Source organism: Sus scrofa, chromosome 3, assembly GCF_054392235.1.
Source record: "Sus scrofa isolate SSC_HxYL_T2T_F1_AM1 chromosome 3, Sscrofa_HxYL_maternal_Yorkshire_Landrace_v2.0, whole genome shotgun sequence".
Taxonomy (NCBI): domain Eukaryota; kingdom Metazoa; phylum Chordata; class Mammalia; order Artiodactyla; family Suidae; genus Sus; species Sus scrofa.
Genome location: NC_139385.1, coordinates 70,745,331 through 70,764,079, shown reverse-complemented (window position 1 = coordinate 70,764,079; position 18,749 = coordinate 70,745,331). Strand labels below are relative to the sequence as shown.

The 18,749-nt window shown below is 41.5% G+C and overlaps 1 protein-coding gene across 31 annotated transcripts in view; it reads right to left on the bottom strand.

The window, feature by feature from the left end:
- Positions 1-334: 334 nt before the first annotated feature.
- Positions 335-18,749, bottom strand: part of IMMT (inner membrane mitochondrial protein) — a 57,157-nt gene continuing 38,742 nt past the window's right edge. For 11 of the 31 annotated variants that reach the window (XR_014841522.1, XR_014841525.1, XR_014841527.1 and 8 more), the window contains 4 exons: positions 6,115-6,338; positions 3,415-3,546; positions 2,223-2,352; positions 335-1,256 (listed from right to left, as the gene is read on the bottom strand). Coding sequence is in view for 24 of the 31 variants with exons in the window: in XM_085018740.1 (XP_084874866.1) it covers positions 643-1,256; positions 2,223-2,352; positions 3,415-3,546; positions 6,115-6,338 (1,100 nt within the window). In the remaining 7 variants the exon portion in view is untranslated. Of the gene's footprint in view, positions 1,257-2,222; positions 2,353-3,414; positions 3,547-6,114; positions 6,339-8,246; positions 8,262-13,513; positions 18,576-18,749 lie in introns of those variants that run through there. The other 20 variants (XM_085018755.1, XM_021087282.2, XM_021087284.2 and 17 more) reach the window with 5 other exon arrangements.

The window sequence follows — 18,749 nt, the reverse complement described above, 5'->3', positions numbered from 1 at the left end:
TCTGGGGCCTAGTCCCCAGCCTGGAAACCAACTGCCCATAAGTTCCTACTTCTGCTGTTGCTGCTTCTCCCAATCTCCAATTTCCTACAATACAGATTTTTAGGGGTGGTACTGGAGCTGCAGCTGCTAGCCTACAACACAGCCACAGCAATTTGGGATCCTAGCTGTGTCTGCAACCTACACCACAGCTCATAGCAGTGCTGGATCTTTAACCCACTGAGTGAGGCCAGGGATCGAACCTGTGTCCCCATGGATGCTAATCAGATTCGTTTCCTCTGCCACCACAGGAACTCCCAGAAGTTGCATTTTTTGAAAAGGGAAAAGCTACAAAAAGTTTTCACCTTTCTGTTTTTATTCAGTTTGCTCCAAGGGCAAAATCAATAGTAATAGTGATCACAAACATCATTTTGATTGGCTCGCAAGCCTGATCAGTAAAACCTGAAAAACAGAAAATGTTACACAAGTTGCAAATAAAGTACTCCTGGAGTTGACTGACATGATAGCAAGAGGAAATAATACAAATGCGACAGGCGTGAACACAGAGAACAGTACTTGTAACCTCACTTGTAGGCCCTGTTGCAAACCCGTCACATATTACTCATTTCCTCTGACCTGAAGTGTGACTGTGAGACCTCCTAGCCCTCACTCTTGCTGCACTTGGGTGGTTCCTATGCCTACGGCGCTGGCGTATGCCGTCAGGATTTCCACTATCTGCTTAGTTTCTAGGGTCATTCGGGCCTCCTTCAGCCAGTCCTGGGCCACGCGTCTGGACTCCCCTTTCAGCTGATTGACAAACTTAGCTGCCAGCTCCAGGTCACCATGCTCAATGCAATAGGAGGCATAGGCCAGTAATTTAAATGTGCTGGTATCCTCAGGGCAGAGCTCTGCCGGTGGCTTCAGCTGCTGAGGTGGGAACAGGAGCAGGGACTGTAAGTAGGAGAGGAAGTACTGGTATAAGCTATTTCTGGTCTCATCAATCATGGCTACTCTTCGGGCCAGTTTCTGGACGGCATAGAAACGGACTCTAAGGGTCTCTTCACTATACACGCCTCGGGTCAGGGACTCTGGAGGGAGAGCTGCGGTTAGAGCCTGGGTAAATTCAGAATCGGAGCAGCTGGCTCTGACGGCCTCGACCGCGCTCCCCAGGGGAACAGTGGGCAGATCTGGGGACGCCGTCTTCATGCTGTACTTTAATGCCTCCACCGAGAGCCAGAGTTGGTGGGCTTTTCTGGCCTCCTCTTCAGCTACTGCATGACCTGTTGGGGGGAAAAAAAGCAAAGACTTTTTCTCCACCTGACCACACAACCGTCTCATATATCCAGAGAACTGATATGCCTTCAACAAGCTAAATAAAGAGAAAGGTGGAGCCGGAGACGGCCTCTTTCTTCCAAGCCCATCCCACCACTACTTGTGATGCGTTTTTCCTAGCAGACCTCTTCACATGAGGCGACAGGGCTTGACATAATCTGATGAGGACTTATTTTAACTAAAACCATGGACAAAGCTGGGAGGATGTGTGCACAAGCACAGCTGAGTCTCCCTTCCCTCTTCTTGTGACATTTAAGACAACAGATACCAGATGTATTTATCTTTAGAAATATTTGAGAAAGAAAGGATAAACGAGGCTAAGACATAATAACTAAGGCCATCAGAAACTTCATGGATAGGAATGGAAGACGACTGGATCTGGACATTTTATGGGTACTTAGCTTACTCTTACACTCATCTGCCAAAAACAATTCCATCACATCCCAAAGAAACCCATTTCATTGACATCTTCACTATAAGGACGTTTTACACTTTCAACAGGGCAGAGAGGCCCCTGTAGCTACCCTCCAGATAAGCCTCCAACAGCAGGGCTGGAGACAAGACAAGAGCCTGGAGGACAAGCATGCAGCACACCGCAGTTCTGCTCCACTCAGGGCACGTGAGACATAACCAGAGTGTTGGGTAAACTGCCTTGTAAATGGTGACCTCTTGCCTGTCACCACATAAGGGAGTAAAAACCTCAAGCTAGATTCTTTTTCATTTCTTCTCACAACTGTGTTCCAAACTTATCAAATCTGGGGCTAATTTTCCAAGAGATGAATATAGTTCAATAAGAGTGACTTGGGCCTCTTCATTCCCTAATGTCAACGATGTATATACCATGATCCTTGTAATAAGAAATCACCCTAAGAGGTGGGGCTGACTGAAACCATCTCTCAGGCCTGTGCACTTACTCTGAACAGCCTGCTCGATTCCTCTCAGTCTGGCATAGGCAGTGTTTATATCCAGAGTGAAGTTGTCGACTTGCTCTTGACTGAGCCGACGAAACTGTAATTCTTGTTCAGTGAGTTTCTCAGATAGGTCCTGAAATGATAAAAAGTGCACAGAAAAAAGGTGACGCTGCTTCAATCACTGCATGTCATTTATCGGGCCACTAAGTCTTCCAGCAGCTGATACCTTCAAAAGCAAAGAGGGCCTTTGACATCTCAAAGCAAGTGTCATGAAACTCCTACATTATGTGTAAGGTTTCAGAAATTACCTAAAGCTTATATTTGATGTATAATCTATAAATTTACAGGTGGAACCTAATATTAGAGGAAGAAGAAAAAAGTCTATTAAAGGGAGAAAGTGACAACTTTAGAAAATAATTGTATTTAATATCTTGTACTTAAGAGCTTTTATGTTCATTTCTCCCAGAAAAAGACCCATCAAATAAAATTTAAAGCAATATACCTTTTCATCTTGGAATAAATTTCAGTTTTCTGCAAGATTTCCTTATTTGAAACCCTTCTTGTGAGACACAATAATATAAAAATGACTTGCTGAGTAAAAACTAATTATGATTAAAGGTAGAACAGTTGATATGCTGTGATTTTTCAAACTTTAATCTCTCTAGGAAGTTTCCTCAGATAGAAAAATCTGAGAACTAGCATATAATCCAAAGAAAGTTTATGGAGATAAACCAGGAGATAAAAATATCAGGTCATTACCATCTGCATTCGTGGAACCCCCATGCCAACCCTCCTTAAAGCTTTGACGGCTCCAAATGACTAGAACACAGACACAAAACACACCTCATCACTAACACATGGGTACACCTTAATGTAAAAAAGGTTCGCTAGTGGCCTAGTGGTTAAGGATGCAGCATCACTGCTGTGGCACAGGTTTAATCCCTAGCCCAGGAACTTAGGCATGCTGTGGTGTGGCCAAAATAAATAAGTAATAAAAAGGAGCAGATCTGTAAATATACAAAAGCCCCCTCCACTCCACCAAGAATAGGCACCATTAGAAATCTTACCCTATTCTTCGGCGCCCTCAGGCGGGAAGACATGGAACACGTTAGAAAGGAGGGAAAGCAGAGGGTGTAACAATGTAAAGGGGAAAGGGAGGGTGAAGGGGAGTTGCCACTTTACAGCAGGTCCTCACCTGCTCAAATTCATATTTCAGTTCCTGTTCTTGGACCCTGAGGACATCTCGTAAGTGATCGGTGTGGGCAGCAGCCTGTCGGCGAAGCTGGGTTCTCATTTCATTCTCCATGGCATCTCTGACTTCCTCGACCTGTAAAGCCAAGCACAGGAAGGAGAAGTTCTCAATGCCCCATGCGGGCTTTTAGCAAAGGAGCAGCGTCCAGGTCCCTGGGACATGCTAGACCCATGACATATTCTCTACTTGCAATTCCCACGTGAATCAGAAAGCTGGATATTGGAAGGCGACTCAAACCAGGGCTGTGACAAAATCAGATTTCAAACAGGGTTCTTGCCAACTCCCAAATTTGTGTTTCTTCCCTATCACCAGATTGCCTCCTCTACAAAACGCTGTCACTTCCCAAGTCTCACTCTCCTGAGAATTAAGAAGTCCAAGATCACAGAAAAAAATAACTACAAAGACTTGGGATCAAAGACAGCTTCACAGCAGCCATCTGCGTGGCCTTGAGGAAACTATTCATCTTCTAAGGCTCCATTTTCTCATCCGTGAATAGCAATGCCCCCTGTGCAGAAGTGTTCAGAAAATTAACAAATAGCTGGCAGTTACTGAACCAATTTCTCTCAACAAAGAAAAAAAACTGCTCTGAAACTGCTTATTATTAATCACTTTGATTTTTAACACATGCCATATCAAGCCGAAACTATGAAAAGCCTATATCGCATCTGGCATAAAAATTAGCCATGGGTCACATTACAAATTATTTAATACTAAATTACCTGGAATTCATAAGTAACTTTTTCTCAGAAACAATATAGTTGTTATAGTTAATGGACGAATCCTTCAGTCAGTGTATAAGTATTTATGAAGTGCCAGCCCTGGGTGCCAGGCAGTGCTTACTTATTATAAGCTTGGATGGACTGATGCTCAGGGCAAATTTGCTGCTCTTTTGCGGTGCACATTTCAATAGAGGAATCAGTGACAAGTCAAAAGACATCTCGGATCATGATACTTGTTTTTAGGAAAATAAATAGGACAATATGAGAGAAAGTAATACAGGGGCTCTCCTTTGGGATTGAGAGGAACAGGAGAGGGCTACTTCAAGGCAAAAGATGTAGTCAAGGCACCAAAATGGCAACAAAAAGTCCCAGGATAACTGGGAAGTAAGGGAAGTCTGGCCCACAGCAAGCAGGAGTGAGATCAAGGGCTTTTTTGGTTAACTTAAGAACTTGGATTTTATAGAAAATGCAGTGGCAGTCAGTGTCTGATGAGAATACATTGTATTATAAGGGCCACTTGCCTGTGTAAATAGACATAGAAGATGGGTATAAAAACTGGGAACCTGTTGAGATGATACTCTGCCAACTAAGGTGGTGGCAATGGGGAAAGAGAAAAGTGGAGATTGTGGGGATTTACTCTGGAGCAGAGCTGGGACTCTGCCAGTCACCCGGATGTGAAAGCTGATGGAGGAACAACTAACTGGACATGATCTCTGGCTTGATCAACTGGGTAGATGGAGGTTTATTTAGAGACAGATGAGCTGAGGGGCTGGGAGACAGGTTGCAGAGAATCAAGAAACTTGTTTTGAGTATGCTGAGTTTGAAATGACTAACTGAAAATCCAACTGGAGACATCCAGTCAGCTGCAGGACAGCCCCTGAAGCCAAGGCAGAGATCAGAGCCAGCAATATAAATGTCAGCAACAGAGTTCCCATTGTGGCTCAGTGGTTATCGAATCTGACTAGGAACTATGAGGTTGCAGGTTCGATCTCTGGCCTCACTTAGTGGGTTAAGGATCCGGCGTTGCCATGGGCTGTGGTGTAGGTTGCAGACGAGGCTCGGATGCTGCGTTGCTGTGGCTCTGGAGTAGGCTGGTGGCTATAGCTCTGATTAGACCCCTAGCCTGGGAACCTCCATATGCCGTGGGTACAGCCCTAGAAAAGGCAAAAAGACAAAAAGACAAAACAAACAAACAAAAAAAGTCAGCGAGAGACAGTATTTAAGCTTCAAGGCCATAGTTAAGAGCACTTGGAAGCAGCCTAGATGGATAAGGATAAAAGCTTTCAAAAACAATGCCACGGGAGCGGCCCAAGAAATAGCAAAAAAAAAAAAAAAAAGACAAAAACAATGCCCATGTGTGCTGATATTTGAGAGGCTGAGCAAAGAAGGGCAAAGTGGGGGAAGGCCAACAGGCTTGGTGTCCTGGCAGCCTAGGGAGGAAAGCGCTTCAACTGCGTGGCTGAGAAGACATGAACGAGATGAGAAGTCAGGTTCCCAAATCAGCCCGTAGACACCTATTCAATACACCATGTGACAGACAGAAGACTACAGCTGTTTCATCCAGGCTTAACCAACTATCTTAAAACACTTGTGGAGAAAAATACACTCAGAATCCAATGAGATTCTTTCAGCACTTGCTTAAGTTGACAGAGGCTCCACTGGGAAACGATCAACTAGATAATCCTGGATACCAGCAGCTCCTTTCTTAGCACTTCTGCACTGGCTCAACATAAAGGCACTCACTAGACCAGTCCTTCCCTAGAAGTTCTGACTAGAGCAAAGGCCAAAGCTCTACTCAAGAAGTGAGGTGACCCGAGTTACAGCTTGTAAGTTTAAAGTCAGTGACTGTTGCTATTATCTCCAGAAGTAGGTAATCCAGTTAGATTCACTTTAAATGTGAGGCAACTGTTCTCGTTTCTTTTACCTTTCTGTCCTGTTCAGCCTGTATCTCACTTCTATGATGTTCTAATGCTTTTGCCACGGCAGAGTCAAATGCCCGCTTTTCCTCCAGCTTCTGTTTCTCCAAGGCTAGGGCGATATGCTGCTTCTCTGTGGCTTTCTGTTCAGCCAGCGCCCTGTTCAGCTGGTCAATGCGGCGATGCGCGTGAGCAATCAGGGAGTTCAGGTCATCCGCAGACAGCCTGTCAGCTAAACAAAACCACATGAAAATGTTGATTTCACCAAAATCATACATCTATAAGGTAACCTGCCTCACCTGATTGTAATTTAACAGCTAGGAAGAAAAGCCAAGAGAAGCTGACGTAAAGGCTGCAGTGTAGGGGGTTCTCATTGTGGCTCAGCAGTAATGAACCCAATCCCTGGCCTCACTCAGTGGGTTAAGGATGCCATGAGCTGTGGTGTAGATCGAAGACATGGCTCATATCTGACATTGCTGTGGCTGTGATGTAGGCCGACAGCTACAGCTCCAATTCGACCCCTAGTAGCCTGGGAACCTCCATATGCTGCAGGTGCGGCCCTAAAATAAAAGATTTAAAAAACAAACAAACAAAAAGGCTGCAGTGTCACAGAGATTCACAGCTCATGGCCAGCCAACTAGGCATTTTCAATTCCAGCAAAATAATTCAGGGAGGCCTTCAAGTGCAGAATCAGTTCTTTTCCAAGAACCCAAATCAGCAGTACTTTTAATGTGAACTAATTAGAAAGTGGCTTTATAACTCACCATGATTTTGACTCTAAGGACAAAGCTTACTTACATGATCATTTCTACATTTCCTTTCATGCATAACTGTGATTAGTCCTAACAGAGATCCAATTAAAGACACTTTTCTGCTAAAACTTGAATCAAATTCAAATTCTCAGACTTTTCCCTTATAAGGGTTCTGCACTTTTTCTCACGCAGATGTTATCTAGGACAGTGATCTGCAGCCAGAGCTGGCCATCAGAATCACTTGTAGAGCATTTTAAAATAATCATACCCAAAGATTCTGATTTAGGCTTATACATGTTTTCTTTTTCCAAATCTCAAACTCCAAAGCATTCTGATATATCACCAGGTTTAGAATTATGGCTCTGACAGCCATAATTCCAAGTATGGGAAGTACTATAATAAACAACTCCATTCCATGAATTTATTCCCTTCATTCAATAAACAGACTGAAAAGCAAAAAAGGAGCAAGGAAAAGAGATTTATTCAAAATGAGTAGCTTCAAATGACCAAATTCAACATGAGTAGCTCCTTTGGATATTGATTTGAACAAAACAACTACAAAAACTCATTCTATAAAGTGACCATGGATATTTGAACACTAAAGAGACATTTGATGACACTGGGGAATTTAATGTTGAGTGTGACAATGGTGTGCTGATTACATTTTTTAAAAACAAACTGAAGTTCTTATAAGTGAAAGAATATGATGTTTGGACCTGCTTCAATATAAGTCAGGGGAATAAATGCGACAAAACCAGCCATGTGCTAATAATTGCTAAAGTTGGCTCACAGGTCCCAGAAGTTCATTGTAGTTTTCTTCCTTTTCATGTTTGAAATTTTACAAAATAAAATCTTAGGTATACTATATATACATATATATCTATCATATCTACAGGTTTCTAATCACATGGTGAAAACATTTTTGTTCCTGAGCACATGGATGACAAAAATATCCAAATCAGATGTGTCACATGCAACATAATTCTACTTTATATTAATTCAGACAGTTTAGTGTAAGAGGCATAGGCAAAAACAAAAAGACTTTAAACATGAGTCTCTTTTTTTTTTTTTTTTTTTTTTTTTGCTATTTCTTTGGGGCCGCTCCCACGGCATATGGAGGTTCCCAGGCTAGGGGTTGAATCGGAGCTGTAGCCACTAGCCTACACCAGAGCCACAGCAACGCGGGATCCGAGCCGCGTCTGCAACCTACACCACAGCTCACGGCAACGCCGGATCCTTAACCCACTGAGCAAGGGCAGGGACCGAACCCGCAACCTCATGGTTCCTAGTCGGATTCGTTAACCACTGCGCCACAACGGGAACTCCATGAGTCTCTTTTAAAACTCGAAACAAAAGCCTTTAAACAAACAATACACATAATTACTCACCTAGGTCAGAAATACCTACAAAGGAAAAGAACAACAGTTAGAAAAAAAACCACTGTTCATGTTTCAGTTACAAATCATTAAATAGGAATATCCAAAAGAAAACGAGGAGCCAGAAACTAGTAGTAGGAGAAGTGTATTTTAGTATTAGAAAGCAAAGTTATGAATTTTCTAAAATTTTTTTAAAGGATTATCAAACAATATAATCAAGGTAAATTCTAACATTTCAGAAGATAAGGAGAGTCAATAACATTAGAAGTAGTCTTGGGGAGTTGCCACTGTTTTGCAGTGGTTAAGGAACTGGCGTTGCCAACAGCTCTGGCAAAGGTCACAGCTGTGGCTTGGATTTGATCCCCACCTCAGGTCTTTCCATGTGTTGCTAGTGCGGCCAAAAAAGAAAAAAAAAAAGTATTCTTGGTTTCCAGGGACTCATCTCTATTTTTACAAAGCAATCAACTTAATTTTTACATGGCAACTACAATACTCAATTATCCCCCTCGCATCTGCATCAGACTATTTCAGGACTTTGTGCTCAGTAACAAGCCATTCCTAACACTGTAAATACTTAAGAAATTAACCTTTCTTCTTTGGAAACCTGAAAACCGTGAACTCATATTAAAGTTGGGTTCAACCTCTGCAAACTAAACTGAAATCCATGACTGCCTGATGCTCCTCAACATGATCACACGCTCCACCATGAGAACACCTGACAGGAGGGGACCCACAGCCAGTCTCCTGCCTCTCAGGATAAGCTGCGTCACATCCTGGGACAACCCTTGGACTGAACAAGTTCAATGACAAGTATTTTCCACCCAAAATGGCTCTAAATGTCAACCACTGAATCTGGTATTCAACCAAAGAAGCAGGGCTCTGTCCCAATGCTGCAGGAAAAAACTGGCAAAGATGGACAAGCTAAGAGGTCATAGGTCAGTCTCAACATGACACGCACATATGGTTATAGATACTGGTATATTATCAATAAAGGAAAGGTCCCGTGGGAATACTGGCAACCTGCACCCCATTCTCTCAATCTTGGGAATACCCACATGCACACTTCCTAGTGGCTCCTCTTCCCTCCCCCAACGTGGTACCCCCTTTCTGAATATGGTATTCATCATTCATTCTGTTATACTTCACATGTATGTACATCCTTTATACATGGTTTCATTTTGCATGTTCTCGAGCTTCATGTAAGTGGTACATCCTATTTCCATGTACTCTTTTGCAACTTTTCTTAACATTTATGTTTGAGAGAAATGGTCTGGTTCATTCATTTGCACTGCCATGTTTGTAAGAGTAGAAAAATCAACTATCATTTTTCTACTCTTACAAACAGTGCTTCTATAAACTTGTTTTTTTCTTTTTTGGCCACCCCTTGACACATGGAGTTCCCAGTCCAGGGATAGGATCTGAGCCTACACTGCAACTGCAGCAATGCCAGATCCCTAACCCACTGTGCTAGGCCAGAGACCAAACCTGTGTCCCCGGGCTCCAGAGATGCTGCCGATCCCGTTGTGCTACCATGAGAACTCCAACTTTTAATGAATCTCCCACCTTCTTCTTTTTTTTTTTTTTTTGTCTTTTTTGCCATTTCTTGGGCCACTTCTGTGGCATATGGAGGTTCCCAAGCTAGGGGTCGAATCGGAGCTGTAGCCACCAGCCTATGCCATGGCCACAGCAACACGGGATCCGAGCCACATCTGCAACCTACACCACAGCTCATGGCAATGCCAGATCCTTAACCCACTTAGCCATGACAGGAACTCCCTCTCCCACCTTACTCTTCTTGAGCTCATACCTAGGAGCTGAACTTTCAGATCAGGGAGTATATACCTCGACAGATTCACTACGTATTATAAATTATGGTTCAACAAACCTACTGCTAAATGATTACTTCTGTCTCTTTTTCCTTTCCTTTATTCTCAGTGCCCTTGGCCACCAGGGGGCCCATATCGATTTGCCCACAGGTTACTCCAGCAGTTTTGAATAGTTTCCTTCACCTGGGCATCCCTCTCTACCTCAATCTAATAAAAATGAATTTTTCTACTTATTCAGTCATATCACTCCTCTTCTCAAAAGCCCAAAAGGGGGCCCTATGCTGGAAATGCAAATCAACCAGGCAGAGAACAGTGAGGCTAGTAAGAATGAAATCCTGGCTCTAGCCCCAAACTTGGACAAATTTTTTAACCTCACTGTCTCAGTTTTCTTATCTATAAAATGGGCACAAACTTACCTCAAAGGACTATTATGAACTTTAAATAAGTGAATACATGTGAAGCCTGAGGAATAGTGCTAGACATAAAATAATGCTCAACAGGGAGTTCCCGTCGTGGCGCAGTGGTTAACGAATCCGACTAGGAACCATGAGGTTGCGGGTTCGGTCCCTGCCCTTGCTCAGTGGGTTAACAATCTGGCATTGCCGTGAGCTGTGGTGTAGGTCACAGACTCGGCTCAGATCCTGCGTTGCTGTGGCTCTGGCGTAGGCTGGTGGCTACGGCTCCGATTAGACCCCTAGCCTGGGAACCTCCATATGCCATGGGAGCGGCGCAAGAAAAAGCAAAAAGACAAAAAAAAAAAAAAATAATAATAATGCTCAACAGTGCTATTATATGTTGGACACTGTGCTAAGCTGTGGAGAACACAGAAAAAGCACTAGACAGATGAGTATCATCAGAATTACTTGTAACTCAGGGAAATAAGACTAGTAAGAACAAAATAACGGATAACACAAACCAGTAATAATGAGCTTGGTATATAGGTCTTAAAAGACTTGATTTCAGAAGCGAAGACATCAATTAAGGGCTGAAGTAATCATGGAATAAGTCACTCCAGAGGGGCACAAGAAATCAGTAATACTGGGAGGAAAACTGCAGCTGTGGGCAGGGTTGGAAGGGAAACTTCAGCAGGTGCCATTTGTACTTTTGAATCTATCAAAAAAATAAGAAATGAAATGGAGGTTGCCCTCTTCCCCCAAAATAAGCCCACTGCAGGGGATTTTCCCTTTCTATGTGACACATTTCTTTAATGCTGGGTTTTTCAACGTTGGTACTTCTGACATTCTGGGTGAGATACTCTTTGTTGGAAGGGCTGTTCTGTGCACTGGAGGATGTTTAGCAGCATCTCTGGTCTCTACCCAGTAAATGCCATTAGAACCCTTCAATGTGACAAATAAATTAGTCTCCAGACACTGCCAAATATTCTCTGGGGACAAAAATGCCCTGGGTTGAAAACACCTGCTTGAATGTTTTCATGTTTTACAGTGGACATTTTTTAAATTACCCAAGAAAAGGTATTCTTAAGCTAAAAACTTCATAGGTTGGCACGGAAAAATCAGTAGGATTTAGTTTCTCGGAAAGACCAAAAACAAGTATTTTCTTTTCTTTTTCTTTTTTGGCCGCACCTGCAGCATGCAGAAATCGCCAGGCCAGGGATCAAACCTGTGTCACAACAGTGACAAGGCTGGATCCTTAACCCACTAGCCCACCAGGGAACTTCAAAGACAAGTATTTTATTTTATTTTATTTATTTTTTTTTTTATTTATTATTTTCCCACTGTACAGCAAGGGGGTCAGGTCATCCTTAGATGTATACATTGCAGTTACAGTTTTTCCCCCCACCCTTTCTTCTGTTGCGACATGAGTATCTAGACATAGTTCTCAATGCTATTCAGCACGATCTCCTTATAAATCTATTCTAGGTTGTGTCTGATAAGCCCAAGCTCCCGATCCCTCCCACTCCCTCCCCCTCCCATCAGGCAACCACAAGTCTCTTCTCCAAGTCCATGATTTTCTTTTCTGAGGAGATGTTCATTTGTGCTGGATATTAGATTCCAGTTATAAGTGATATCATATGGTATTTGTCTTTGTCTTTCTGGCTCATTTCACTCAGTATGAGATTCTCTAGTTCCATCCATGTTGCTGCAAATGGCATGATGTCATCTTTTTTTATGGCTGAGTAGTATTCCATTGTGTATATATACCACTTCTTCCGAATCCAATCATCTGTCGATGGACATTTGGATTGTTTCCATGTCCTGGCTATTGTGAATAGGGCTGCAATGAACATGCGGGTGCATGTGTCTCTTTTAAGTAGAGCTTTGTCCGGATAGATGCCCAAGAGTGGGATTGCAGGGTCATATGGAAGTTCTATGTATAGATTTCTAAGGTATCTCCAAACTGTTCTCCATAGTGGCTGTACCAGTTTACATTCCCACCAGCAGTGCAGGAGGGTTCCCTTTTCTCCACAGCCCCTCCAGCACTTGTTATTTGTGGATTTATTAATGATGGCCATTCTGACTGGTGTGAGGTGATATCTCATGGTAGTTTTGATTTGCATTTCTCTTATAATCAGCGATGTTGAGCATTTTTTCATGTGTTTGTTGGCCATCTGTATATCTTCCTTGGAGAAATGTCTATTCAGGTCTTTTGCCCATTTTTCCACTGATTGATTGGTTTTTTTGCTGTCGAGTTGTATAAGTTGCTTGTATATTCTAGAGATTAAGCCCTTGTCGGTTGCATCATTTGAAACTATTTTCTGCCATTGTGTAAGTTGTCTTTTTGTTTTCTTTTTGGTTTCCTTTGCTGTGCAAAAGCTTTTCAGTTTGATGAGGTCCCATGGGTTTATTTTTGCTCTAGTTTCTACTGCTTTGGGAGACTGACCTGAGAAAATATTCATGATGTTGATGTCAGAGAGTGTTTTGCCTATGTTTTCTTCTAGGAGTTTGATGGTGTCCTGTCGTATATTTAAGTCTTTCAGCCATTTGGAGTTTATTTTTGTGCATGGTGTGAGGGTGTGTTCTAGTTTCATTGCTTTGCATGCAGCTGTCCAGGTTTCCCAGCAATGCTTGTTGAATAGACTTTCCTTTTCCCATTTGATGTTCTTGCCTCCCTTGTCAAAGATTAATTGACCATAGGTGTCAGGGTTTATTTCCGGATTCTCGATTCTGTTCCATTGGTCTGTCTGTCTGTTTTGGTACCAGTACCACACTGTTTTGATGACTGTGGCTTTGTAGTATTTCTTGAAGTCTGGGAGAGTGATGCCTCCTGCTTGGTTTTTGTTTCTCAGGATTGCTTTGGCGATTCTGAGTCTTTTGTGGTTCCATATAAATGTTTGGATTGTTTGTTCTAGTTCTGTGAACAATGTCCTGGGTAATTTGATAGGGATTGCATTGAATCTGTAGATTGCTTTGGGTAGTATGGCCATTTTCACAATATTGATTTTTCCAATCCAGGAACATGGAATATCTTTCCATTTCTTTACATCTTCTTTGATTTCTTTGATTAAAGTTTTATAGTTCTCGGCATATAGGTCCTTTACCTCTTTGGTCAGGTGTATTCCGAGGTATTTGATTTTGTGAGGTACAATTTTAAAAGGTATCATTTTTTTGTATTCCTTTTCTAATGTTTCATTGCTGGTATACAGAAATGCAACTGACTTCTGAATGTTAATCTTATATCCTGCCACTTTGCTGAATTTATGAATCAGTTCAAGGAGTTTTGGGGTTGAGTCCTTAGGGTTTTCTAGGTATAGTATCATATCATCTGCATACAGTGACAGTTTGATCTCTTCTCTTCCTATATGGATGCCTTTGATTTCTTTTGTTTGTCGAATTGCTGTGGCTAAGACTTCCAAAACGATGTTGAAGAGCAGTGGTGAGAGTGGGCATCCCTGTCTTGTTCCAGATTTGAGTGAGAAGGCTTTCAGTTTTTCCCCATTGAGGATTATATTTGCTGTGGGTTTATCATAAATGGCTTTGATTATATTCAGGAATGTTCCCTCTATACCCACTTTGGCGAGGGTCTTGATCATGAATGGATGTTGAACTTTGTCAAATGCTTTTTCTGCGTCTATTGAGATGATCATATGATTTTTGACCTTTTTTTTGTTAATGTGGTGTATGATGCTGATTGATTTGCGTATGTTGAACCATCCTTGTGAACCTGGGATGAACCCAACCTGGTCATGGTGTATAATTTTTTTGATATGTTGTTGGATTCGGTTGGCTAAGATTTTGTTGAGAATTTTTGCATCTATATTCATCAATGATATTGGCCGATAGTTTTCTTTTTTGGTGGTATCTCTGTCTGGTTTTGGAATGAGGGTGATGGTGGCCTCATAGAATGTCTTTGGGAGTATTCCTTCTTCTTCAACCTTTTGAAAGAGTTTAAGGAGGATGGGCACCAATTCCTCTTTATATGTTTGATAAAATTCACCTGTGAAGCCATCTGGTCCTGGACTTTTATTTGTAGGGAGTGATTTTATGACCTCTTCAATTTCATTTCTAGTGATCGGTCTGTTCAGTTGGTCTGTTTCTGCTTGATTCAGTTTTGGCAAGCTGTAAGATTCTAGAAAATTGTCCATTTCTTCCAGATTGTCAAACTTGTTGCCATACAGTTGTTCATAGTATTCTCTTATGGTTTTTTGTATTTCTGCTGTATCCGTTGTGATTTCTCCTTTTTCATTTCTAATTTTGGTTATTTGGGTTCTTTCTCTCCTCTTTTTAGTGAGTCTGGCCAGGGGTTTGTCAATTTTGTTCACCTTTTCAAAGAACCAGCTCTTGGTTTTATTAATTTTCTCTATTGTTTTTTGAGTCTCTATTTTATTGATTTCTTCTTTGATCTTTATAATTTCCTTCCTTCTGCTGACTTTAGGACTTTTTTGTTCTTCTTTTTCTAATTCGTTTAGGTGGAGGGTTAAGTTGTCAATTTGGGATCTTTCTTCTTTTTTGAGAAAGGCCTGGATTGCTATAAATTTCCCTCTGAGCACTGCTTTCGCAGCATCCCATAGATTTTGAGAGGTTGTGTCTTCCTTATCATTTGTTTCAAGGTAGTTTTTAATTTCCTTCTTGATTTCCTCATTGACCCATTGGTTTTTTAGTAGCATGTTGTTTAGTCTCCATGGAGTAGGTTTTTTCTCTTTGCTTTTCCCATGGTTGATTTCTAATTTCATGGCACTGTGGTCAGAGAAGATACTTGAGATAATTTCTACGCTCCTAAATTTATTGAGATTCGCTTTGTGTCCCAATATGTGGTCGATTCTTGAGAATGTTCCATGAGCATTTGAGAAGAATGTGTATTCTGCTTTTTTTGGATGTAGTGTCCTGAAGATATCAATGAAGTCTGACTTTTCTATTGTTTCCTTTAGGATCTCTGTTGCTTTATTGGTTTTCTGTCTAGAGGATCTGTCCATTGATGTGAGGGGGGTATTTAGGTCTCCTACTATGATTGTATGCTCATCAATATCTCCCTTTATGTCTGTTAATATTTGTTGTGTGTATCTGGGTGCTCCTGTATTTGGGGCATATATGTTGACAATAGTAACATCCTCTCCTTGGATGGATCCCTTAATCATTAAATAGTGTCCTTCTTTGTCTTTCTTTATGCCTTTTGTTTTAAAGTCTATTTTGTCTGATATGAGCGTTGCGACTCCTGCTTTTCTGTCATGTCTATTGGCGTGAAATATTTTTCCCCACCCTTTCACTTTCAATCTATATGTATCTTTTGTCCTAAGGTGTGTTTCTTGTAGGCAGCATATTGAAGGTTTTTGCCTTTTTATCCACTCAGCCACTCTGTGTCTTTTGATGGGGGCATTCAGTCCATTGACATTTAAGGTGATAATTGATAGATGATTATTTATTGCCATTTGAACCTCGTGTTCCAGTTGATTCTATGGTTCTCCATTTTTTTTTTTTTTTTTTGGTTGGATGGTCTCCTGTTATTATCTGCTTGAGTGGTTTTTTTTTTTTCATTTTTTGCAAATGCAATATTTGGTTTTGGCTTGTGATTGCCCTGTTTTTTAAGTATGCTAACCCCTTCCCATAAATGTGTGTTTTAGCCTGATGGTCCTGTAAGTTCAAACACTTCATTACTATATTAAAATTAAGAAGAGAGACATACATATAAACAAAAAGGGTTATTTACCTCCTGACATCCCTTGCCCACATTTTATGGTTTGATGACGCTTTTTTATTTTTTTCTTTTTAATTTTATTTTGTTTGAAGCATGTTCATGATTAAATCTGTATGCTGGCTTATTTGAGTGACTTCTCTCTGATTGCAGTTTCCTCAGTCCTAGTTCTTCCTCTTCTTCTTCTTCTTTTTTTTTTTTTTTCTTTTCTTTTTTCTTCCCTTTCCTTCCTTTCTTTTTGGTTTAGAGAAGCCCTTTCAATATTTCCTTTAACCTGGGTTTTGTGTTGCTGTATTCTTTAAGTTTTTGTTTGTTGGGAAAAATTTTTATTTCCCCTTCTATTTTAAATGATATTCTTGCTGGATAGAGTATTCTAGGTTGCATATTTTTTCCTTTGAGCACTTTAAATATCTCTTGCCATTCCCTCCTGGCCTGTAGTGTTTCTGTAGAGAAATCAGCTGATATTCTTATGGGGGTTCCCTTGTAGGTAACATTCTGTTTTTCTCTTGCTGCCTTGAGGATCCTCTCTTTATCATTAACTTTTGCCATTTTTATTATGATGTGTCTTGGTGTGGGTCTGTTTGGGTTCAGTTTGTTTGGGGCCCTCTGTGCTTCTTGTATCTTGAATCCAGTATCCTTTAGATTTGGGAAGTTTCCAGCAATAATTTCTTCAAATATATTTTCCATTCCCTTATCTTTTTCTACTCCTTCTGGAATTCCTATTATGAGTAGATTGGCCCGCTTTATATTATCCCATAGGTCTCTTATATTGCTTTCCAGTTTTTTGATTCGGTTTTCTGTCTGTTGACCAGATTGAGTGATTTCCATTATTCTATCTTCCATATCACTGATTCGTTCTTCTGCATTATTCATTCTGGTTTTTACTGCCCCTAGTTCAGTTTGCATCTCTGCAAATGAATGTTCTAGTTTTTCTTGGCTCCTCCTTATATTTTCTAGTTCCTTTCTGAGGGTATCTGCATTACTGTTCATATCTTCTCTTAATTCCTTCAGTATTTTCACTATTTCTCTTTTGAACTCCAGGTCTGTCAGACTGCCGAGATCTGTTTCATTGTTGACTGTTTTAGGTGAGTTCTCCTGTTGGTTTGATTGGGAGTGGTTTCTCAGCTTCTTCATCTTGCTTGTTGTTTTCTTTCTCCTGAGGGAGTTGTACTCTCCGTGATCGGGCAGTGTTTGCCTTGTCACTGCCGTGAAAGACAAGTATTTTAGATGAAAGAATGGCACTCATAACTAACTCTCCACAGGCAAAGCCTGACCTGCCCTTTCAACCTTATTTAAACTTACTATAGTCAACCTAGACTCACTACTGTATCAGTAGCACATTTAGGCCAAGGAGTTTACTCTCAATGGATACAGATACACAGCAAATAAAAAACAGTGAGTATTTCAAAAGGATAAAATACTGTAACATGGTAGAGTGACTTGCAGAGGAAGATGGTCAGGGAGGTAACGAATCCATCTCAGTTTTAACTCTCAATGAGGCACAGCCCTTGAAAAATTCCGAAGAGGGAAATGGTATAGATGTGGCTGAAGTGAGTCTGCTCAAGGACAGACTGGCCACACTGCCCCTCTGCTAGCTGCTAACCGGTTAAACAATGGTCAAACAAGACTCGCTGTTCCTGGACTCAACTTTGTGTGTTTCTCCACTTAATCCTCCCTTATAAGTCCTTTTATTTTTGGCTTTTTTTTTTTTTTTTTTTTTTTTTTTTGTCTTTTGTTGTTGTTGTTGTTGTTGCTATTTCTTGGGCTGCTCCCGCGGCATATGGAGGTTCCCAGGCTAGGGGTTGAATCGGAGCTGTAGCCACCGGCCTACGCCAGAGCCACAGCAACGCGGGATCCGAGCCGCGTCTGCAACCTACACCACAGCTCACGGCAACGCCGGATCCTTAACCCACTGAGCAAGGGCAGGGACCGAACCCGCAACCTCATGGTTCCTAGTCAGATTCGTTAACCACTGCGCCACGACGGGAACTCCTATTTTTGGCTTTGATAAGAATCTGATATCCATCTCCCTCTTAAGTGAGTCAATTGCACTAAAAAAACTAAATATCTGAGTTATTTTTTGACCACCTTGACTCTATTTCTTGCCATTAAATCTCCATGGTGCCATGATACAGACAGAATTCCTCACTGCCTTATATCTGAGTGATACAGACTATTTGCTCTGATAAGGAGAGGAACTAGAACTCACCCAGGGGCACTAGTGAGCTCCTTAGACCAGACAGGGGTCTGTGATGCATCCTTGATACCTTCACGCCAGAGAGGCCTGAACGCCAGTTCTTCAGATGCTACCTGACATGCAGTTTCTAACAGACACTGGCATCCAAGCAATACCGTTTTGATTTTGTTGAGACTGGTCATCTGTGATTCTTATTATTCACACAGCACTCCAAGGAAATGTGACGATTCCCTGCAGTTACAATGGGTAACTGTTTAGCCATCAAAGTTCCCTACAGTCTGAGCTGTTCGCAAGTTGAAGGCCACCCCGCAGACTTCCTTTTCACCCAGCACCCTTGGGTGAGTTCTCAACCACAGTGCTGCCACAGAGCAGTCAAAAAAGGTGTGCCTTAAGTAATTCACTATG